This window comes from Bidens hawaiensis, unplaced genomic scaffold (assembly GCF_021521415.1).
Source record: "Bidens hawaiensis isolate Kalapana, Puna unplaced genomic scaffold, B.hawaiensis_p1.1 tig00039106_1, whole genome shotgun sequence".
NCBI lineage: Eukaryota > Viridiplantae > Streptophyta > Magnoliopsida > Asterales > Asteraceae > Bidens > Bidens hawaiensis.
In genome coordinates, this window is record NW_027496880.1 from 23331 (window position 1) to 48521 (window position 25191).

At 36.5% G+C, this 25191-nt stretch overlaps 1 protein-coding gene and 1 pseudogene across 2 annotated transcripts; one reads left to right on the plus strand and one right to left on the minus strand.

Annotated features, from left to right (window-relative positions):
• Positions 1-7741: 7741 nt before the first annotated feature.
• LOC143590964 (uncharacterized) lies at positions 7742-12866 on the plus strand (annotated as a pseudogene). The gene is made up of 17 exons (XR_013145586.1): positions 7742-7855; positions 7934-7974; positions 8053-8122; positions 8195-8343; positions 8426-8521; positions 8599-8669; positions 8978-9039; positions 9137-9200; positions 9327-9411; positions 9496-9622; positions 9710-9792; positions 9886-9947; positions 10913-11025; positions 11124-11385; positions 11730-11775; positions 11870-11959; positions 12452-12866. The product of XR_013145586.1 is annotated as an uncharacterized LOC143590964 (transcript).
• A 6859-nt stretch (positions 12867-19725) lies between these two features.
• LOC143590967 (uncharacterized) lies at positions 19726-20760 on the minus strand. Its single transcript, XM_077071301.1, has 4 exons — positions 20529-20760; positions 20274-20386; positions 20115-20199; positions 19726-19975 (listed from the first exon to the last, which is right to left on the minus strand). Exons 1-4 carry the CDS (start codon positions 20742-20744, stop codon positions 19886-19888), a joined length of 504 nt encoding a protein of 167 aa, XP_076927416.1. The 5' UTR covers positions 20745-20760; the 3' UTR covers positions 19726-19885.
• Positions 20761-25191: the final 4431 nt, after the last annotated feature.

The following is a 25191-nucleotide window of genomic DNA, read 5'->3' on the forward strand; positions in this document are numbered from 1 at the left end:
CTCCATTCCTAGCTCCATCAGACCCCGAGTACCACAACTTATACCCATTACACTCAGCCCCTCTATGTCCTTTCCACTTAGTCTCCTGGAGGCATGCTATCTGAACCCTACGTCTTTTAAGCACATCTACCAATTCTAGCAACTTACCATTTAATGTTACTACATTCCAAGAAGCCAAACGCAATATACGCTCCATATCTTTACTCTTTCCTACACCCCTCGTTTCAGGACATGGTCTCAAGTAATAGTCATGGTTCCTACGCTCTATGGTTGCAACTAATCACACAAACACAAGCAATAGAACACCAAATCAATAATAATAATAATAATAATAACAAAAACTAATAATACCAATAATAATAGTGTGTAGCAATAACAATAATAGTCAAGAGATCTTAAAATGAAAATAAACTCCAAAGATCCGGATCACGTATGTTCTAATGATAATAATAATAATACTAATAATAATAATAATAGTGAGAAAGGAACGAGTATACCGTGAAGATGATGAAGGCAGATACAGCTCAACGGCAGCCCGGTTACAAGAAGCTCACTCTTTTGCTTCAGCGTCGTGGCGGCAGCTTGTGTTAATGCGGAATAAGAAGAGCAGCCAGCAGCTTGCGAAAGGCCGGTAGCGTGAGAACAGTGTGTTGAATAAGCAGAGCAGCCAGCAGCGTCGTGTGGTAAAAATAGAAGATGATGCAGCGGTGGACGTAAGTGCAGCAGATACCTACGGTGGTTGGCGGCGGAGCTCCGGCGCAAATCACCTCGGTAACGAGTATTAGCCTTACGAATCGAAGATCTTTTCGACGAAGAAAATGATATGATGAAGAAGATGAGAATGAGCTGCAAACAACTGCTTTTCTTGGGGAAGGAGGAAGAATTGTATAAAGAAAATTGAAAATAAGATGTGCAGGGGGTTTTAGAGGGGGTAATGAAGCTACAGTACGGTTTCTTGTCCCCTGTCATACAAGACTCGGATAACTAGACCCAAAAACATGACTCAAAATACCAAACTATACACAAGGAATCACACCTAAATAAAGCATAAGGAATGAACAAGAAATAACAAATAATAAAAAAAAATATGGCTGTGTAGCCTGGCTGCGCTGCGCGACAGGGACGGGCTCCTGGCTCGCGTGGCACGGCGCCTTCCTGACAGTCACCTCCTCGTCACGCGGAGGGAAGATGGGTACCCCGTCGCGCGGCGCGACAAGCACTTTTGACAGAATGTTTCTTCGTTTTTTGCCCCTTTTTGCCTTAGAAAAATTTCCAGAAAATTACCATGTATTTGTTATACCCATTTTATGTTATTTTTACGTGTAAAACTTACCTGACACCTCTAGAATTCTCGTAAATTCCTCTCGTGACGATGCAAACAAAAACTACAATATTGTTAGTGACTCAAAGAAAAATAAAACTAAAATAAAGGAAAATCTACAAACTCTACACTTGAGTTTTCACTCAAGAACCCATGTTATGCGAATCACGTGGCGGACCGAGTGGAGCTTCCTCCACCTCGGTAGAACTCCAATTCCCTCAAAGATATCGACTCACTATCCGACCATTCATCAATCTTGGTCTTTCGCTTACCACCACCTCTTTCTCCAACACACTTTACCATTTCTCGAGAACTAGAAACCTTTCACTCCTTTTTCACACTAATACTCACCGAACGGGAATCGTCAAGACTAGGGCCCATGCCCGAGATAATTGATTCTATCGAGTAAACTGGGTGACATGGATCGATAAGATCGTCTTGACCACTCGGATGTCTCATGGACTTAGCCAAATAAGTGGCACTATCATCGCCGGCTCTAAGAGTGATCTTGCCTTCAAACACATCAATGATTGCCCTAGCAGTTGTAACAATGGACGGCCCATAATGATAGGAACTCTCTCGTCGGCCTCCATATCTAAAACAACAAAATATGTGGGAAAACCCAGGTTATCTACCTTAACAAGCAAATTTTCCACGACACCCCTCGGATACTTAACGGAACGATCGGCTAAAGACAACGTCATACGAGTAGGGGTGAGCTCTCCTATGCCCAACTATTCATATAAAGAATACGACATGAGGTTTATAGTAGCTCCAAGATCGGCCAATGCTTGACACGTCGTGTCACTTCCGAAAAGGCTTGGAATGGTAAAAATGCTGGGGTCGGGTAATTTTTCCGGTACTTTATTAAGAACCACCACAGAACACTCTCCATTTAGCGGAACAGTCGATAGCTCCTCCAACTTATCCTTTCTTTTAAGAAGGTCTTTCAAAAATTTGGTGTATTTAGGCATATGCTGGAGGACTTCGACGAACGGGAGGTTGACGTTCAATTGGCTAAATATATTGAGAAAATGCCTGTAATCTTTCGTATACCTTTGATGCTTTAGATGGGCGGGATACGGGACATAGGCAGGGTCAATGATGTGTAGTGGTGGCCGGACTCCAACCGGCTTCTTCTTAACTTGTGGCTCAATAATTGGTGTTGTACCTTGTGACTTACCCGGAGCCTCTACCTCTTTCTCCTCATCTACCAACTCATCTTCCCCATATTTCTCAACTTCTCTACTAACTCTCTCCGGACCAAAAACCTTACTACTACGAGTGGAGATGGCTTTCAATTGAGCAGCCATATTAGTTTGAGGAATACCCGAAAACTGACCTGGGGGCCTTTCTTCTAAACGACGAGCAATATCACCAACAGTCCTTTGAATATCAAGAATAGAAGATTGTTGATTCTTAAAAAGGAGGTCGTGCTTGGAGAACTTCTTCTGTATAGATTGGTCTCTTTCCAGGATTTGCTTCATCGTCTATTCCAAACGTCTAATTCCACCATTCAAATCCTGCACATTATTTTGAACATTAGTACCATTGGTATTATTATCATTAAAGTACTGACCTTGTCCTGGAGTATAAGAATTTTGAAATCCGGGTGGTGCGCCTGACGGACGCCAATTAGAATTATTCTGATTCGGGTTCTTGTAGGTGTTCCAATTCTGATTGTTGTTGTAATTGTTGGGAAACCTATTCTGACCAGCAACAAAATCGACCTGTTGATTCATCACCGGGCACTCCAAAGTACCATGTCCGCCTCTACAAAACTCACACATGTCCACCTTCGTCTTCAGCTCCTTAACCTCTCTAGCTAGTGATTCCAAAGCAGCAGCCACACTTGTATCCAGATTAACCTGGTGTACACCTCGAGCGGATGAGGATGTACTAGTGAGATTTGTAAAGAACTTATGTACCCGATGTTTTTTGAGAATAAACGTGTGCATTGAAGTTCATCTTGTTCTTATCATTCATCAATATTGTTCTTGAATCACCACGGTGTTTAGATTCTGCACAAACATCGTGTGTATTTGATATCATATTGTGTAGATCCGGATTCGGGACTTACAATTGGTATCAAAGCCATTGAAGTTTTTCTAGGCTCGGTTTTGATATCAACGATTCAAGAATATTTTTTCGGGTTGGTTCGATTTAGTTACTATTTCTTTTGACGAAGGACACGAAGAACAGTTGAAGTTTGACAAGAAAAAAGGGGTTTGATTCAGTATGTTTTTGTTTTTAATTCTTCCGCTTAAAATTATGTCGGTTGTTCTAAGTTTGAGGGACATGTATTTATATATGTGTTTGGTCTTATTATCTATCTATAGACATATGTGATAGCCATTTACCTGAGAGCTAAATGTGACTGGGGCGACTGAGTTTGAAAACTGTCTTCTGTAATTCTATGGGAAGTGATATGATCATTCAGTTATGAGTTTGTTAAAAGCTTTAAATATTTTCAAACGAAAATTGATCCAACCTGTGAAAAATGATAGGAAAATTGATTTTGTGTGCCTAACGGGTGAAGTTATTAAGCTTAAAAAGCTCTAGAACAGTCATTGATTTGCATGGTAGCTTTTCATGATACGTAAAAGTTAAAGTGATATAAACTAAACATGCTAAACTTACTGTGGAGAGTCATTTAGAAGAAATGTGCATATCTCCATATACATCTCTCCAAATGATAGGCAGAAAAGTTATTACCCAATCATACACGAACCCGTTAGTGTCTTGATCTCCAAAAATATTATGTCATTCTTCTTTTATTTTTGAGATATATAAAAAAAATTGAGTTATATATGTAATACTGTGTTGAAAAATTCTCGTTTTTAAGGCTTAAATGGTCAAACTAGAACTACAAGGGTGATGCATTCAAATCTGTTTTGAATACCCTGAATGAAAGGCATGTAAGTCCGGATGGCTTGTAAGTCCAACGTTCAAGCTTAAATCTTATATTTTTACTCGTATAAAGAAAATCTTTTGATCAAGCACTAGAGGGTTGGAGTCAAATTGGGGTGATCTAGGGAAAGCCAAATACGCTTTGAGGAAAGATAGGAGGCATAACAGCTCCATAAGTGATGTTCATCTAAGATTTATGCCTAACTGAACCTAACTCATATCACTGATGCAATGAAAATCATGCTAAGTCTATTATACCTGCTATCAACCTGTCTCTTTATGTCATAATAACGTTTAACATGAATTTTTGTGAAAGCATCTTAATCAATGTGATTTCATGTTCGGATATTTTCTTAAAGGCTGCGTTTTTTATCGAAACTGAAATTTGATCCTAGAATTTGTTAAAATTACAAGAAGGTCGGGTGGTTAAGTTGCTTTGTTTTGATTTAATTTTGTTTTTATTTTTTACTCTTGTCGAAACAAATGCGTTAAGAAATCGTTTTAAACTTGGATCGGGCTTTCGTTCTAAGCCCGTGAAATCTGATATCGGGTATGTGCATTATAGTTAGTTTCACTAACTTGTATGATCTCATTCATGTCTTTTCAAGAAAATCAGAAAAATAAAAAATGAAAAAAATATGTCTGTTTTATTTGATTGTTTTTCAATATATTTTGGTTGATTTTTCTATCAAAGTTGATTGTTTTTTCAAGACTGATTCCTCGCAACGGAAGCATATGAAGTATCTGAGATTCAAATTAGAATAATGCTGTCAAAGAGGGGGAGATGGTATAGTATTGGATGCAGATGCTGAAGTTGTCGATCATGTTCAAGTAAAGATTCTGAAGATTTTGAAAGCATCAGTCTAAGGGGGAGATTGTTCGGTCATAATTTGGTTAGACTGACGCATATCGAAAGGCCACGACATGATCAAGACTAAAGTGAAATAAACGAAGACGAGTTGAAGAATTGCATTATGGTTGTAATGGTATAATACCAAAATCCCTATGGATTTCGGTTTGTCTAGTAACACTGAAATCCCTATGGATTTTGGTTAGGCTTAGTTGGGCTTGGCCTTTGGGCCTGTTTTCATGGTAACCCTATATATAGTTAATGTTTAGTCATTAGTTAGGGTAGCCAGTGGTAGTGCACTTTGATAGCCACCATAAACTATAGAGAACAAAGTAGATTTGTAAAGAACTTATGTACCCGACGTTTTTTGAGAATAAACGTGTGCATTGAAGTTCATATTGTTCTTATTATTCATCTATCTTGTTCTTGAATCACCACGGTGTTTGAATTCCGCACAAACATTGTGTTTATTTGATATTATATTGTGTAGATTCGGATTCGGGACTTACAAATATAATATTAAAAGAGCTTAGACCCTAGTTGAGGGTATACTTGATACCTCGAAGACAAGCAAAATAAAATATAACAAAGAAAATACAAATAAGAAATATTGAATGTAAAGTTAATCTTTGTTATTAATATTACTATTGTTTAAGTTTCTTAAATAATAAATAAAGAAATAAAGTATATGTTTCTTCTTTTAGAAGAAACGTAGTGTTAAGAAAAATAAACAAGTAAAACTAAATGTTTAAACTTGTAAAATAAAGAAAAGATGTTTTGAACTAAAGGTTCATAAAGAAAATATAATCGAGGTAAAGATTATACAAAAAGAGACTAAAGCTAGATTAAAGATCTAGTATTAACAAAAGGTTATACTCGTACTATAGGTCCGAGATAACAAAGACTAATTGATTAGTGAAGTGAAGCTGGTCATTTGAAAAGGTGAATATGCCTAACTTTTATAACTTGTATAACCGAGTTAAATAAATGAATTACATGAGATTACGTATCTCTAAAACATTATGAATAAAAGTAATCGCTGGCCCTCAGGTTGTCGTGTACGTTTGTTTGGATACTTACATATGTGGTTAGACGGTGGGCACACCGCGCCACATCTGGTTATATGCCTCCGCCATGACGATCTGGACCTAAGTTACCTCCGAGAAAGGGTAATCATGTGTATATTGATGGTAGCTAAGTAATCTCGAACGTTGTGGTGTTTGCTGAGCGGTTTCAAGTAGAGCTTAAGTTTTTAATTGTGCTTTATTTTTTTAAGTTGATTACTCCTAATCCAAGATAGGCCGAGACCTAAGTTATGTCTCGAGGGGTAATTAAGTAAATAAAATATTTTATGCGTCACCTTATTCACCAGCATGTGTTGCTGACGTATTTTCAAACTGTTTTACAGGTAACGAATGTTAGACGCGCTTGAAGAATCGAAGTCCTCGATAGGCGATCTGATAGCTCAGATCATCTTGTTAAACTTTAAAAAAATGTAAATGGTGGTCTATGAAACAAGTAATCTTTGTAAACATTAACTGAGAACTTTTAAATCCCGTGTTTTAATGATATCTAAATATTAATATTTTAATCCGCACAAAGATTTCCGCACTTAATCCATAACTCTGATTTAATTACAAAAATGGTACCAGCTGATGGTCACACGCTCAGGCCCAAGATGGGGGTGTGACATTGCTCTACTGCTTGTAAGTGGTACGAAGAAGACGACTGACCTTCATAATCCGACTCGCCAACATGTAACTGGTACATTGGTTGACCGTAAAATTGTTCAGGATGACTCTCGTAAACGAAATAATCCTGAAAACGTAATGGTAACATATATTAGTTTAAAATCAAATATATATGCAACGAAACCTGGTTCAGATTTGGTAACCCAGACATGTTAGCTTGATCATAAGACTGTTCCGCCCGACTATCGTAATCGTGATACTCCTGACAAACGCAATGATAACATATTCTATTTATAAACAAACTAACGACTTTATATTATATCAATATACAACGAAACCTGGTTCAAATCAGGTAACCCTGACACGCTAGGCTGATCCTTACGCGCATATCCTGGCTCCTCCTCGTTGTCAGGAAATAAATTGTCGAGCCACCACATTTTATTTTTTTTGCTTTTGACTCTCGGAAGGTGATGGTGATGCATGTGTTTATGTATGTTAATATATGCAATATATATATATATATATATATATATATAATAAAGAAAAGAGAAGGGAGCCAGTGAGCTCAATTATTCAAAATGGACCAATACGCCACGTATATGATACGGTATGACAACCTATGATTGTCAAAAAAAGTACTTACTAAGTTGTTAAGTCACATCCTATATGCGGCATACCAAGTAAATTATATAAGAGAAACACCCTTTAATACGTGGAGTATAATGCTATATGCTGCATAATAATGGTAAAAATATAAATGGAAAAAATGAAAAGAAAAATAGTAATAAAAAATGTGAAACTAGGTGTGAGTGGTGGGTGGGAATGATGAATCGAGCAACAAAAGAGTGACGTGGCCAGCGGGGCCATATCTCCTCTCTCGAGCCTATCGAAACCACTAATGTTCATAATAATAATAATAATAATTTAATAAATCATCCAAAGAGAGACGCACAGACAGAAACCCTAATCTAATCGTTTCATTGATCCTTGTCTTGTCTAATTCCATGGAGGAGCGAATCGTGGGAGACAAGTACAAGCTCGGCCGTAAAATCGGAAGCGGATCCTTCGGTGAAATCTTTCTAGGTCTTCTGATTCATTTTATTATTATTATTATTATTATTATTATTATTATTAGTTCTTATTCTTCTGATTTGATATCAGCTACCAACATCCATACTCGTGAAATCGTTGCTGTTAAAATGGTAATTAATATAATCATTCATACTTGTGATTGAAACTCAATGATTATGCACTTTTTTCTTAATGTTTCAATTTCATAGGAGAATAGGCAGACTAAGCATCCACAGTTACTGTATGAGGCCAAGCTGTATAATCATCTACAGGGACTAGGTATGCTTTCATTTCATTATATTATATGTTTTGTATATATATATTTTTATTTATTTATTTTGTAATACGCAGTCGGTGTTGCTCGCATCCATTGGTCTGGAGTTGATGCTCAAGATAATGTGCTTGTTCTTGACCTTCTAGGCCCCAGTCTCGAGGATCTCTTTGTTTATTGTGGAAGGAAGTTTTCATTGAAAACAGTTTTGATGTTAGCTCATCAAATGGTATCCTTTCTAAACTTGTGTTGCATCTTTCATTTTCAAATCCAAGAATTGCTTATTATTATTATTATTGTTATTTTCACAGCTTACAAGAATTGAACTCATGCATGCTAAAGGCTTTCTGCATAGAGACTTGAAACCAGATAATTTTCTCATGGGTCTAGGCAGGAAAGCGAATCAGGTAAATTCCAATGCAACCTTATGTGACTGATCTCACCTTTTACGAGTGCCACCGTACCATCATTTCTCTCTTTTCAGGTCTATGTTATTGATTTTGGACTTGCTAAAAGATACCACGATCCCGCTACAAGCTCTCATATTCCTTACAAGTATGATTTCGCTTCAAATTATGCTCTCGTTTTGTTTCTTAGATTTTTCATTGTCTTTTTTAAGTACCATATTTCCCCAACTTCACATCTTTATAAACACAAATTCATTTCTGATTATATTCTTAGACAAGACTCCATCTTATATTCAATAGGCTAGTAAAGCACTAAGCAAATCATAAGCTTCTAGGGAAACAAAAACTCAACAAAATACCATTATTAGATTATCATTTGTATTACTTGTATCTTGTCTTTTTGAACTTCTGTTTTGTGCTAACCTGACCACTGTTACTTATTATATACACACACAGAGAGAACAAAAACTTGACAGGGACTGCACGTTACGCTAGCTGTAATACTCATCTGGGAATTGGTACATGATTTTTGTTCAATCATAACATTTTTCTTGCATTTTGATATGTCATTATTCATACTAGCTTCTCTTCTTGACATATTAATTCTAAATCCAGAACTAAGTCGACGTGATGACCTGGAGTCTCTTGGCTATGTCTTCCTATACTTTTTGAGAGGGAGGTATGTGCTAAAAACGTGTTTTTGATGCAAAATGATTGCTTTTGTGCAACAACTGAACACGTATTGGGAACTCTGATTCTATTAAACGAAATTGTAATTTGAGAAGATTATGGTTGTTGTGTGCAGTCTGCCATGGCAGGGTCTAAAAGGCGCTACAAAGAAGCAAAAATATGACAAAATACGTGAGAAGAAGGTAACGACTCCCGTTGAGGTATGTTGCTTCCACAGTATGAGCTATAATCAGTGGACTGTCATGTACACTCATGACAATTTTGTTCACATTCTAATTTGGTAGGTGTTATGCAAGTCTCATCATGTGGAGTTTGCATCTTACTTTCAATACTGTAGATCTTTGACATTTGAACAACGCCCTGATTATGGATTCTTGAAACGCCTTTTTCGTGATTTGTTTACCCAAGAAGGTAGAATAAATACCGATTCTCGTGTTCTTGCTGAGTTGATGGCTTTATTATATTCTTTATTTATGCGTTGATTGATTTGAATTTCAGGATATGATTTTGATTATCTGTTTGATTGGACAATCTTGAAACACCAGAAGTCAGAAAATACAAAGCTACAACAACAGTCAAGTGTTAGTATTTTAGTAGCGCTAGTTCTTATCAGGGTGCAGTGAAATTCTTTATTTATTTGGTTGTTTTCATTAACGGTTTGATAATAATGCCAGAGTCGACCAGTTTCCTGGAGTGATCAGTCGAGCAATGCCGGTACATTCAAATAAGCGTCAAGGTATTTGTCTATTTAGGGACTTTTACTAAGATGTTAAGTTTTTACTGTGTTATGCTTTTTTGTTACATACAACAAATATTGGAACATGTAATTTGCATATGTTTTTGTCAGGATTCATGTTTGTTAAAATGGTCAAACTTTTAGAACTAAAAGAATAGCTAAAAAGGATCACGGCTGAAAGGGTTAAGACTTAAGATTCAACCATAGCATGCTAACGTGTTTACAACCTCGTAAATGCTTTATGAAAAAGGTTGGATCATATTTTTAAAATAGTTTTGTGATCGTATTTTTTATGTTAACTAGCTTAGAAACCCGTATTACATAGGTAAATAGATGTTTTTAAAAAAAATATTTATGTTAAATAATATATCATATATTTCTCAAAAGACGTTTTAGAAAAATATTATAGCATTGGACTTATGGTGTAATCATGTTATTTGGTAAGTTAGATTATCATATTACTTAATTGGATAGAGAGACGAGAAATCAACATCTAGACTTCACTAGAAGTCAGCATGTGGTATCCAATATTTAATAGGAGAGAGATGGGAAACCAACTTTTAGGTGACAAAGGTAACACAGCCCCCCACCCCCCCCAAAAAAAAAAAAAAAAAAAAAAAAAAAACTCAACAACACACACTGATTTTGTGTATTAGATATAGAAGATTATTTATGAAATTATTGAAAGAACACAAACGTTGGCAGGTTAGTGAAATTTTTGGATGGGTCACAAATTGAAAAAGGTTGGTTAATTTGGGTCCAAACACTTGATGTAATGTATCTATTTTTTCGGACCAAACATGTTGGTTAATTTAGGATCTTTCTTCCAGAAATGAAACACAATATCCAAATAACCAGCTAGTACTATTTAGGGTTAGATCTTTATTCTTAGTTTGATTTTATTGTCACATGTATGGTACATTTAGTTATAGTAGTTAATACTGTTGTTAATCATGAATATGAAGGGATCAATTGTGATGAAGTTGGAGCAACAGACCGAAGAAATCCAGCTCATCGTCCCGACATGCATAGTAAATCAAAAACACCATACGATCTTAATAATACACATGGAAAACAAGTGAGTTCCCAAATATTTTTTATTAGTATGCAACATTTTCCCTTCCTTTTAACAAGCATTTCCCCAAATATTAACACTTGTGATTTTTTATATTACAGATGCTAAGTAGTACACCAAAGGCGCCTACCTCATTCTCTATAGGTGGCCCGGTTAAAGTCAAACCAGATGACGATGGCGTTGGTAAAAAAGCAGCTTCAAGTAGTTGGATGCGATCGTTGCACCGTATTTCCTCAGCCAAATAATTCAGTTAGATTACTATTATTGCAACAGTATGGGGGAGAGGATTTACCAACAACCTCTTCAAAACATTTGTGATTATTTCAATGCTTCTGCTCAGGATCTCTCATGTAATATCTTAAGGTGATTACTACGCACAACATGTTCAAGGGTGCTTAAGTTTTGTTTTCCGGTTAAGGTTTGATTGTTACATGGATAATGTTGTATATCCTTTCACAATTCTTTCTACTCATAATAGATTTATATGCTCTGACATTGTATTTGTTGGCTGGTTGTTTCATGACCAAGTTTCTTTTTTTCTAGTTTCTATGTTACATTGTTTATACATATAGTGGGACATTCATACGAAACCAGTTTTAAGTAGAGAATCACGAAAACTTCATAAACACGGCCCTGTACATATATGTGTGCATATATATAATTTAAATCAGAGTTTGTTGATGTTTATTATCTTAGTTTTAACATAGGTACCAGAGTTCTTGCGAATTTGTATGCCATGTTGACCTGAATCAGGTACTGTAGATGCATACCATTCTATCAAGTATGAGTAGCCTAATGTAAACACAATTTGTTTCTTCTGATTTCATATTGTGTTTTTACTATCCAGGTTATTGTATGAATGGACCAGCATAAAGTGTTAGTGCAAGTTCATAGGACACTGATGCCACGTGCATGTGCATTATGTGGGGGTTCCAAGGTAATTAAAAAAGATATATCAATTAGTTATTTTATCGTAACTAATTTGCATCATGATCTCTTATGCAATGCGTATTTTTTAAACTAAATAAAAATTATTATATGCAATGCATAATGATATCTCTTAGTCAAGCACGGTATATGAAGCCTGGGCTCGTTTATTAAACAATCTTCTAGGCTCGGGCTTGTTTAAGTTCGGCTCGATTCGAGCTTTTAGCGAGCCAATCTTGAGTAGCTCACAAACTGCTTGGCTCGTACTTTTACTTCAATCAAGTACTTTATATATATTTTTTCTAAATACTCGTGTACTCCTTCAAAAACAAAGAAATACGCTTTATGTTTTTTAGAAAGACGTGCTTATGAGACCCAAATGCACCACCTAGTAACTTGGAAGATGTAAAACATGTTCCTGGCAAGTGCCAAGTAAAATGACCTCTGGTACAGTTTTTATCTGATATGTAGCGTTCATTAACAGTATCGTTTTCCACTTCAGTGGTGCATATGATGGAGTCGGGTCTATTTTATTGGAAAATGGTGCTTGAAGATTGACCACATTAACTCGTGACCGCTAGGAGATCCTGAATCAATGATCTCTGGGTTATGCCTGTCTTTTAAAGCATGATTTCAGTACAGAATATGTCATTATCATCTCACCTGTTGCCGACTGCATGTGCATAATTAATTTGCGTACGTGAATTTGATTCACCGGGTTTGATTTGTGTGATTTTTGACTGAGCCTGGGAAATGGAGCGAATGACCATTGGTGAAGACAAAACAAAAAGATGTCATCTATGTTGAATTAGTTTTTGTCTTGTTTAAAGGATGCTTTGTAACAAGACAACTAATACAACACTTTGAAAGGGGATCATAATGCGCGGATTATAGGTGAAACGGGCAAAATCAGCATTAGGTGATGTTTCGTTTTTCTATAAAAAGCTAGATTTGCCAGATTTTATTCGCTGGATGTTGACCTTCAACTCAAAAGGCTTCATAATGCTGTATATGAGCTAGCCCTTTGCTCAACTTTCAAGGCTCATTCGTTTTTCTATACCGGCTATTCTATCCATTTCTCTAAATTTAACAAAATATTATCTTTCTCTGAAGTTTTCTTTATATTTCAAAAAACCTTATCAAGTACTCTTAGCTTTATTTTTATCTCACTTATAAACACATGTAATTTTTTTTTTGACACTCTAAAGCACTTGAATTATACTATACATTCATTATAATTCATAGAGTCGTCAAACTCCAAATTTTAAAAATAACTAGTAGTATACCCGCGCGATGCTGCGGTGACAACAATACGTTTAAACAGATTTTTAGTAGTTACAATCTTTTAAACACATGGCACGATACGGTTTTATTCAAAAAATGAATATTGTTTTTTGTGCGTTACAATTACTATACGAATCATAAAAACCAAGTTTTATATGATCAAAACTCATTTTGTTAAGCATTTTTTACCTGAACCAAATCTGTTATGATAGTCACGGTTATTTAGGGAGTCTTTTGAAACTTTCATGCACGACCAAAGATTTAATGTTCACCCATAGATAAAATTGATTTTTTCTTTAAATAACGAAAATTCGTTTTGCATATAATTATTATGACGCAAACCAAAACCTATTTTTTTAAAGATGAGTCGAACTCATTATGCTTATAAAATGCTTTAACCATAATCAAAGTTGACAGTTTATTTTTAATGTCTCAAACTCATTTTACTTATTACCCATCTTAGTCTAAACAAAACTTTATTTTTTTTATAACGACCTAAACTCATTTGGCTTACATCCCATCATAACTCGAACACATTTTAACATATCAAAGTCCTCGATCATTAATCCGAAAAATAAAAATATTAAAAAAATGATCGAAACTCATTTTGCTGGGCATTTTGACCTGAATCAAATCTACTATGTTAGTCATGGTTATTAGGGAGTCTTTTGAAACCTTCATAAACGATCAAAGATTTAATGTCCACCCAAAACCAAAATTGATGTTTTATTATGACTTGGATTCATTTTGCATATAATTGTTGTTTTGACGCAAACCAAAACCTTTGTTTTTTAAGATGAATCGAACTCATTATACTTATAACATGTTTTAACCAAAACCAAAATTGCCAACTTTTTTTTTCTTAAATGACTTAAACTCATTTTACTTATTGCTTGTTTTAGCCTAAACAATATTTTAAACTTTTTTTTTGTAATGACCTAAACTTATTTTGCTTACATCTAGTTATAACTCGAAGGCGTTTTGACCTGTCAAAGTCCTCAATCGTTCACCCGAAACAATAAAAGTATTTTAAAGAAAATGATCAAAACTCATTTTGATGGCATTTTAACTTGAACCAAAATTGATATATTTTTTTAGGTTCATAAGTTTAATACATGTGCACCAATATAGTACTGTGGAATGTAAAAAAAAATAAAAACGTTGTACTTGTATGTTTGAAATCTATTAAAATGTATTATATTCAAAGATATAAATGAAAAACAAAACAAAAGAAGAATATATATGATATTATGGGTAAATTTAAGGGGATGGAAGAGTAATTATTAATTAAATTTACAAAAGTTGAACATAGTTGAATGATTAAATTTGTAATTATATTTTAGGTTCATAATTGCATATTTGAGTTGTACTCTTATGCTTAATTGACTTGTACATTATAATCAATACCTCAAAATAAAACAAAGTTTATATTGAAACGTCAACAAAAATAAGAATATTGCAATGGTAAGTTCGTTTTTGTTTAAAACACAATATATTAAAAGATATTGAAGAAATAATTTTTTTAATGAATTTGTCAATTAAATGAGTAAAGATAGAGGGTTTATGTGTAACTATTTTACAAATTTACAAAGTTGTATTAAAGTTGAAGAATTATTTTTGTAACTATTTTTAAAGTAGACATTGTTAACGGTACATGATGTCAAAAATCCAATATTGCTCTCAAATTTTAAAAATTGTATGCATTAGTGATTGTAATTTATGCAAGAGTGATTGTAGCTTTTAAAATTTAAAAGGTCCTTCACTCATACTTTATATATAATATACAGATAAAGGCGGAGAGAGACAAATATAAAGAAGCTAACTATTTAAACACCCATGGTTTGTATTGTGGACACATGGATAGAAATACAACCTTTTTGTATTCATTAAGTATTGTTAACTTCGATACCCAACATCCTGGAGCCTTGTCATTCAATCCATACCCAAAACAATGGTTTGCTTTGGTCAAGTGGTTGTAAGAATCGTACGTATTTTCCAAACATTTTAAATATTATGTATAATTACACTTCTCTTATAAAATACAATCTATATATTTTTTAAGAGAGTAATTCCTTTTCATCGTTATAGTCATCGTTTATGGTGAGTTCAGTAGTGAAGAGTTGAGTTGTTGAAACAACACTAACCATTTATGGTCTGAAAACATAAAAACGAATTCATACATTTAGAACCGCCAATAAAAAAAAAATTCTTGTGTATCATGAAAATTCTTTAAAGAAATACAAGAACCAAACAATAGCTTTATTAAGTCCAGTAGGTTGTGTTAATGCAACCATTCAAGACTAAAAAAATTCATCTTATTCTAAAAACTGATATTGAGGTATAACAGAAGTGACTATTAAGAGCACACAGGTAAAACCTTTTTCATCTTCTTCTAAAAAGAATTTTATGAATAAAAACCCCTCCAGAATTACTCTTTCTTCGTTTTTTTAACAGTGTTCAGAACCAGTGGCTGATGTTTCTTTGGTCCAAGGTGGGCCGCGGCCGCACCACATTTTTCGCTCGATAGTGTATTCTTTCAAAAAAATACTCAAAAAAGTATTGAGTTCGGCCAACCAAGTTATTTGAATCCGGCCCAACCATACTATTTGAGTCCGGGCCAGCCTTGAATTTTTTAAAAAAGAAACAAACAAAAAACATTAAATCCAACCCTACCATCTAGTCGATGTTCGAACACAATAACAAATAGAGTTTTCATTGTGCGCTGGATGCTGTGTGACTTACTGACTTATAAGGTTCTGCACAAAAGTTAGAACAGAAGCTCAGGTGAATCGGTGAAATCATTTGGGTGTGAAATCGATTAATTGGGCATTGTCGCTGTCTGTTGAGGCCTGAGGTTCGGAACTGACTCGTGTTGCAGTGATCTAAACAGTCAACAGAAGCAAGCAGAGACCAGGTTCGACAATTCGCATTTCACCATTTTGTATTTCTTTCAATTTGGTAGGTTAGGGCTTGGAATCATTGTTTGACCCGGCCCGAACCGGATTGCCGACCTAAAGCTTAGAAGCACAAAAAAAAATGGGTCTTGTGACTTTCGGCCCATGCATACTAGATGCTCAAGATCCGCCACTGTTTAGAACTATTGCCAATACCCAAGTGAGTCTTCCTGAGACGAAATTTCAACCGTCTATACTGATTTTGACATATAAATGAGCAGATAGTACAACATACCGATATCAAACCAATACCGAAATGAGCATTTTGGTACCGGTGCCAAGTTTTTACGAGAGAATCAGGATCGGGAAATTCGGGATATGTACAGGTATTTACCGAAAATTGCTTACGTGCAGGTACCGTTCCGGTACCAAGGCTTTAAGAAAACCGGGATCGGGAAATTTAGAAAAGGTATCGAGCTCATCCGTATTTTAACACCCTATGCGTGACTTATCCAAGAACACCATCAAGAAAGAAACCCACCACAGTGAAAATTTTCACCCCCTCTTAAGTCATATTTCAAACCTAAAACCATAAAACCCAAGTCTTAACCATCACATTTATGCCATTGGACTGGAAGGTCAATGGCTACTTTTCTATCCAATTCTTTATAGTAATCCTTACTTTTATAATTTGAGTAAACCGTAAAATTTGTCTTCATGGTTTGGTTACTTTTGTCATTTCTGCCCAAAATGTTTCTTTTAGCATCTCCGCTATCATGGTTTTATTTTCCTGCCATTCCACTCCAAGTCGACTCCAAATTAATTCCATCCTATTCTTTAAAGGGTATTTTTGTAACTTTACGTTAACTAAACAAAACTAATTAACAGCTTTAGTTAATTGGACTAAAATGACAAACAAAATGAAACAATAATGATGGAAATGCTATAAAAAACTTTTCAAACGAAACAATTTCATCGGTTAACTCTTATTTAAGGTCAACTTTATGGTATTTATAGTAATTTCTTATATTTACCAACTCACGCAGACACAATATACTTATCTTTATATATTTAAGGTATGAGATTTGTTCAGTTTATAAAAAATGATATTTAAGTACAAGAAATATTAACTTCAGTTAAATTACAAAGATATAGATACCAAATAGAATGTGAATGCTCTAAAGCATCAAGTTAACCAACCAATGAGGTGGTGATCCATCGATAAAGACAAACCCTTTAAAATACCTAAGTTTGGGAGGGGGTAATATTGGGTTCAAGTCCCACAGACAACAAGAATTTAAAGACATTTCACCGTCTAAAAAAACTACAAAGTTTCTTATTCAAAGTCAACAAGATGCGTAAAGTCAACGAGATAATAGAAGTTCATATTCCGAGGTCGATAACAATGTACTAATAACTTGATAATAGAAGTACCAGGAATCCAGGTTATTCGGAATTCATTAGCGGAGTTCCGGATCCTGGTAAGTGAATAACATAAATTTGGATTACTCAATAGTTAACTTAAATTATTCTGTAATAGGGCAATTTGAACAGATTCAGTCAAATGTCTTATTTCCAGCTTTCATCAGCTTTTGGTTGAGAACATAGTTGTTCATAGCGAGAGATTTAGCGTTATAGGGTATCGCTAACTGATGTTGCCCCCTCCATATATAGCATGCAAATAGCGAGATTTTAAGGTGTTTATTTTTGTTTTAACATATATAGCGATAAAATATACCTATAAATAGCATGATTTTAGGTTTATTTTTGCTAAATAAACATATAAAAACAGCGTATTTGGATATAATATACAAATAAAATATATATCTAACAATAATTCTTCAAGTGTATCGCTAAACATAAAATAGTGCCCACTATTTCATCGCTATTGCTACACAGTGTATAGGTAGCTTGTCGCTATCATCCGCTATTCGCTATCAAGAACTACGGTTGAGAATACATTTTTATATAATTCCAACACATTTACTATTCCTATCTATATATATATATATATATATATATATAATAAGTGAAAGATGGACAAATTAAGACGGTGGTTTTTAAGGGATTTACAAACATTCAAGCACATGATACAACATGAAATGAGGACAAATTGGTCATTCTAACCTTAAATCTCACGTGCATTTCATTATTCTCCAAAATAGTTTCAATAATGACCCTTTAACTTTAATCATATTTAGCAAATTTAAGAAATAATTATAATTTTGGTCCTTTATCTTTTAACTATTTATTCTTCATAATTTCATTTTTAACCCAAATACCCCAACGATTTTTAAACGGCTATAACTTTTTCATACGTTAGTATTATTTTTTAAAAATTGCACCATAAAAACGAGCATTTAATTCTCTTTAATTTGAGTATGATATTGTCATAGTTTCTTTTCAGTTAAAATTTTTTTCACATATAGCCGTTTGTCGTCCGGTTTTAATGGTCTTAAATTAAACCATGAGCCAAGCCATTATTAACGGCTTTTGGTCGCCAAATCTGAAACTAAACCGTTAAAAATTACCCAACAAAATCCATTAACAATGGTTAGGTTCCGTTTCGTTTGTACTTCGATATTAAAATAAGTTTAAAATAAGAACTATGAATCTACATATACCAATAAATGGTTTCACAGTTATAAACGAAACGACGAACACCCATAAATCTATATTGTAATTACCAATGTCCGTATTTCCCGCTGCATCGCGCGGGCACCTGTCTAGTACTATATATAATGCATGAAACATGGGCAAATTAAGACACCAATATTTTAAGTAATTCACAACTTGTATAGCTTAAGGTACACCTTCTATAGCATGTAAGATAGGGACAAACTTGTCCATTAGAAAATATACATGAAAAAAGTTACAACATTGCCCCTTATCTTTACTCAACTTTTGTAAATCTAAAAAATTATTACAACTTTGAACCTTCATCTTTATCTATGTATTATTTTTTATTTTAATTGTAACCAACTTCCCACCAACGATTTTCCAACGGCTGTAACTTTTTCATACGTTAATACATTTTTTTAAAAATTACACCATAAAAATGAGCATTTTATTGTCTTTAATTTGGGTATGGTATTGTTATAGTTTTTTTCAATTAAAAAAATTAACATGTTACATATAGGCGTTCACAATTCAGTTTTAACGAATTCTAAGTTAAATGGTGAGCTAAACCATTGGTTTGATTTTTTTTTTTCATTGAAAACGAAAACTAAAGCTTCGAAAATTTAAACTGAATCGTTACTAATGGTTTGGTTTCGCGCATTGAGTTTCAATAATAATTTACAGTCCGATTCGGTTTTATATGGCCTATTTTTGGTATAAACCGTAAACCGAACTGTTTTCTATGGTTTGAACATTCAGAAACCAGCTAATCAAAAGTGGCAATTGGTTTAAACGTTTTCAAGATTTCAAACGAACTTCGAACATCCGTAATTGTTACATGATTACTAGGATTTTGGTTTCCCGCAGCATCGCGCGGACACCCGTCTAGTATCATATTACACGTCTTAAACAACATGCTTATTATTTATCAAATTGTGGAGTTTCTACTAGGGTATGTTAGCTTCCATGGCAATTCAAGAAACACATGAATAAGCAATGAACATCAGCCAAATACATTTTAGGTTACTTACTGTCTAAAACTCAAAATGCGGGATTGCATAACTCCAGATTTTATGAGTAAAAAGTCACGCAAAAAGAAAAGAAAACTAGAAAATAGCTTGCCTTGTGCTGCTGACAGTTTAACCGCAGAAGTTAAGCTTCTTCATCACTTTAGCATATGCTGCCGGGACTATGGCAGGTAGCCGACCTCGACGTTTTGCAATCTTGGACTGCAACAACAGAAGTATTCACCAATGATAAATTAAGACAGTAGTTTCCACTAAAATGTGACAGAATACATAAGTATGGAACACGACCCGTGCCATCTGTTAGCTGATATCTAGAAACCCCAGGATAAGAAAAGCATACCTTGTGATGAGCGTTGTGGCGTTTCCCTTCCTTCCAGCGCCTAATCCGTCCATCTTTCATAGTCCTAAAGCGGCCCTTGAAAGACCTGAATAAAGAAGTTGGTATTGAAAAAAAGTAGAAGAAAGGAAGGAAAGAAAGAAAGGTATATAAATAACATACGAATAGGATTTGATTTTGATTTTGTTCAACTTGGAGACGACCGGGGAAGGTGGTTGTCTACTCTTAAGCTTCCTCTTCCTTTGCTTCAGGGTAAGATGCCTCACTTGCATCAACTACATACATACATATAACAAATAATTACAAATTTAAGTAAATTGCATCTATGATAAAAAATAAAAACCCTAATAATAATAATAATAGTAGAAATTGAGTGAATCTAATTGAATGAATGAACAAACAAACAAACAAACATACAGAGAGAGGAAGTGAAGAAGGTTGATTGGAGGTAAGACGTAATGGTGAGGGAGTGTTGAACAATAATAATAATGGCGTGGGTCGAAGAATACTGGGGGAGATTAGGGGGGATTTAGTCATCGAAGAAGAAGAATTAAAGACACGTCGGCGGAGAGGAGTAAGTGGCGGCTGAGAAGGTAATCGGAGGGCCGCGAGTGATCGGAACCATCTCTGCATTCTCACCGGCCGGCACTACGAACTAGTTAGATAACAAATGCTGAGGGAGTGTTACTGTTGAATAATAATAATAATAATATGGACTTTAGGTTTGTCACCAAATGCTGCCTGTTTTATTTCTTTTTTCTTTGTCACCTTCACAAAATGCGCGGTAATAATTTCGTAAATAACACAAACTGGTTTGTGATTACAAATCAATTCTGAACTCTTACCTCTGTCTCATCTAATTTCTAAACCATAATCAGAGCTTAAAATATGGAATCTCAAAAGTCAAAAACCAAAATTAAATTAGAACATTGTTGAATCTTCAAATTGATCAAAAATTTAATGAAACTCGGGAAAACAAAACTACACTTCTTTCTCTCCATTTCCTTTCCTTTATTTTCTTTTGTTTAATGAGTCTCGGGAACACAAACGTTCAGAACAAAACTCTAAGAAATTCTAAACAAAAAACTAAGTTCATAACAAAAGTCTAAAAAATTCAGAACAAAAAAACCAACACCGTGAGCTCGCTACGGGAAAGACATGAGGGGTGGGGGTCTTCCCGTAACCACCCTCCGGCGTGAGAATAAGTACAATTCTGATGAAGATAAAGTACTTATGTAAATGGTGAGAGTATAGTGGGTGTGAATATGAATACCTCATGATGATTGAGAAGGTATTTATAACCGAAGGGTGTGGAAAGGTGATTGGGCCAGCTGTCCCTTTAGAAGATGCTCTCGTAACCACCTGGACACGTGTCCTCATTTAATAGGTCCAATTTCTACGTTGCATGTGCATGTATAACAACTTGGACACGTGTCTTTGTAGGATAGGATGATAAACAACCCTGGCCATGTGCACGGTTATAACGGCCTTGCCAGGTGTCCTTTACTGATTGGCCGAGAGGTCACGTATTATTCAAGAAAGCATCTTGGTAGATCTTTTAGAATGTTATTGGTAAATGACAACTGTCCCGGGGCATTACCTCGTGGTCATTTACGCGGACGGATACTCTGTCTTGCGGATGACCTCTGAGGGTGCCAGGATACTTCCGCATGCCTCATGAGGGTGTTCCTTCCTCACATAATTATGCGGGTGGTCCATATGCCCTGCGGGTGCCTTATGAGGGACTTCTGATTGACCCACGGGTAATACTTAAGGGTATTTGGGTCTTTTCAGCACCCTACCTCTATAAGTCCCCCCAGTCCAGTGTTTCTTCTGTGTGAAGTATTTTATGCGGGTGAAATTCTGGACTTAATGTGTATTTAGGGATTTTTTATTCTGCAAGTTGTTGAGAAATATCTTTTGTTGCTGTGGATAATCATGAAAAAGGACAAGTTGACCACTCGCAGGCGCGTGTGCAGGTGATGAGACGTTTATGACGGCTGTCACTGTACCCGACTGTACAACTTTTTCCCTTTTTCGAATTTCCCACGTGACGTGGCGCCTATCTATTGGGTGATCTTTCTTCTCTCCACTGTTCATATCCCATCGCATAAATTGCGATAGGTATAAATAGTGGAGTTTAACTTCTCATCGAAGTTTAACTTCTCATCGAAGTTTTATTGCCTTTGAATTCTGAATATTACCTTGCTTTCTTTCTCTGAAACTTTCGATTATTCACCCAATCTTTCTTGAAACCACTTCGATACTTCATTGGATATTATCGTAATGACGAGTGTTCAGTCTGAAATTGATGAAACAGAGGTTCAATGGGACCAGTCTGAGTATCAAAAACTCATTGAGACCTATGGTATTCCGCCGGAATGGGGACCGGAATTCCCCTCTGCCGGTTCTATAGCCAGTTTCCCTCATCCTGGGAAAATGGTTGTTTATTCGGACTTCTTTGTCTATGGAAACTTCTGTTTTCCTGTGACAAAGTTTTTTATGAGGATATCGGGTGCCTTTGGGATACATTTGTCTCAGTTTCATCCTCGCGCTGTCATGCGAATTCGTCATTATGAATTCGTGTGTATATCTCATGATATGGTGCCCCGTCTTGACCGGTTTGTTGTATTTTATCGAATTGTCAACCGTAATGGTTGGTTTACCTGCCAGGCGGTAACTGACAGGAGGATCGGTCGAGAGGTCGAGGGAGGTTACAAAGACTGGAAGAATAAGTTCTTATGGATTTCCGAGGATGTGGTACCGGATACTATGGTACGGCGTCCGGTTAATGAGGCGCTCCCTGATATCGTCCCGGCTGCTCAAGAGAGGCAAGAGTGGTTTCGCATTTTGGCTTCCAATCCCACTCCGATGCGGGCATTACCCGAGGAAGCCCTCGTATGGGCTGGTATGAGCCGCCCATGGCCGTCTCAGTACATGGAGCCCGTGTTTATTGGCTTGGTTGAGCGTAAGTTATCTTCTTTCAATTATTACAAGAGGATTATATGACTAATTTTGGTGTTTCTCTTTTCAGGTCCAGGCCTTATGTTGAATGCTCTGTTTGATGACAGAGGTCATTTGATGAAGAGCATCTGAAAGGCGAGGGATACGCCTATTCTTGAGAAGACCGTGAAATACTTCCTTTTTTCGGTCAAGGTGTGTGCCGAACCCGTAGTCTCAGACGCCGCCTTTCAGACAGGTGCGTATATTCTAAATCCTCATCCTCTTAATGTGCTTACCTCTGAGGGAGTAATTATCATTCTGTCATCGAGTGATGATTTGTCAACCTCAGAGGAAGAAAACTTTGATGACACTTCTGAGGTTTCATCTGTATCGCACTTGTTGGCAGAGTTGGCACAAAAAGAGGTCTTTTGGGTCCTCTCAAGCCAGTGATGCGGGTGCGAGTACTACATACACCAAAGATGAGCCCGTAGCTAAGAAGCAACGGACCCGTTGTCCTAAGAAAACGCAACCTAGTCTTGCGGAGCGCCTGAAGACTGTGAACGGTATGTGTTTTGTTTTTTAATGTATCACTGTTTTGAGGCGTGACTTAAAATGCAATTTTCTTGTGCAGATCCATAAATTGCCGGGGATGACACATCAGAGAGACTACCCACGCCGACTCCTGAAGTCGAGAAACAACTATCTCCTCCTCCAGATAAGGAAGTGGAGGATAAGCTGCCTACCCCTCCTACTGAAGCTAATGTGGAGGGGTCGAATCTTCAATCGGGGATTAATGAGTCATTTGACTATCTTTTCCAGGCTGGAGGGGCCACTGGTTTTTATAGTGATAATCCTGAAGTCACCGCAGAGGGCTTCAGGATTCATGAATCCCCTTCTCGATTCTTTCCTACCTCATCACCCTTAACTATGGGTGCAGGAAGAAATTTCCAATTTGGACCATCTGTCCATGAGGCTGGGGGGGGGGGGGGGTTCATCACAAAGTGCCCCTCATCAATCTTCCTCGATCCCCGTGCGCCTTGAAACTTCAAGTTCACAATACTATGGGGATGCAAATTTAGGAGGGGATTATGACTTGTTTGTCCCGCCTTGGGACATTGTCAATGGGTCCCGATTTTCTGATCCCGCAACCTGCATGAGTTTCGTGAAATACTGCGTGCCGCCTGCTGAAATGGCGCACCAGCTTGAACGTTCCCGCCACGACCTCCATACAGATTTATCTATTTCCTTGGCTAACAGTTTGGCCTGTAGCCAGGAAATTTTATGCGAGTGACGTACCATGGGCGGGAAACTAGGTGAAGCTTCCCGAGCCACCGAGGCTGCAAAGAAAGAAGCTGAGGAGCATCGCAAGGCAGCAAGTGCAGCGAGGTGGAAACAATCCAACGCCGAAGCTGCACTTCAAAAGGAAAAAGATCGAAATTCTGCTGCTGCCCAACGCTGGAAAGAGGCTTTTGAGAAACAAAACTCCCTCCTGGAGTCTGCCCGGGCTGAGACTCAAAAGAAAAAAAGACGACTTGGTTCGGGCCCAAGAAGCAAATTCAGCCTTGGAGAACCAAGTGACCTTTCAAGGTAATCAGATTCAGGAACTCGAGGCTGAACTGAAGTTGCAAAAGGAGCAATCAGAGCTTAAGAACAAGACTGCTGCTGAGATGCAGTCTGCCTATGACTCCTTGTTGCAATCTCGCTCAAAAGCAGAGACCCGCGCCTCCAACGAATTACAGAAGCTTTGGGCTAGGGCGGAGCATGCTGAGCGGGATCGGCAGTGGTTCCTCGACCGAGGACTTGACTTTGTAAGTTCCCTCCTTCGTTGTTTATTGTATACTTCATGTTTATGATACTAACATGTTTCTTTTACTCTTTGTCAGGTCATCCGGCACATCAAGGGAAGCACTGAGCTAACTGACTGCTTTGTAAACTTGATGACTACTTCCTCTGAAGTTGGCCGGATGAAATGCTTTAATGAAGGGGTGGCATTTGCTCAGTCCGGTGAATCCTTTGAGAGTCACCCGCTCCATGGCTTGGATGCAAAACAAGAGTATGATATGCGGGTCAAGGAGTATGATAGCCCGATCTTCCAACTGCAGAGCATGCTCCCGGAGTTTGCGTCCGCCAATGATGG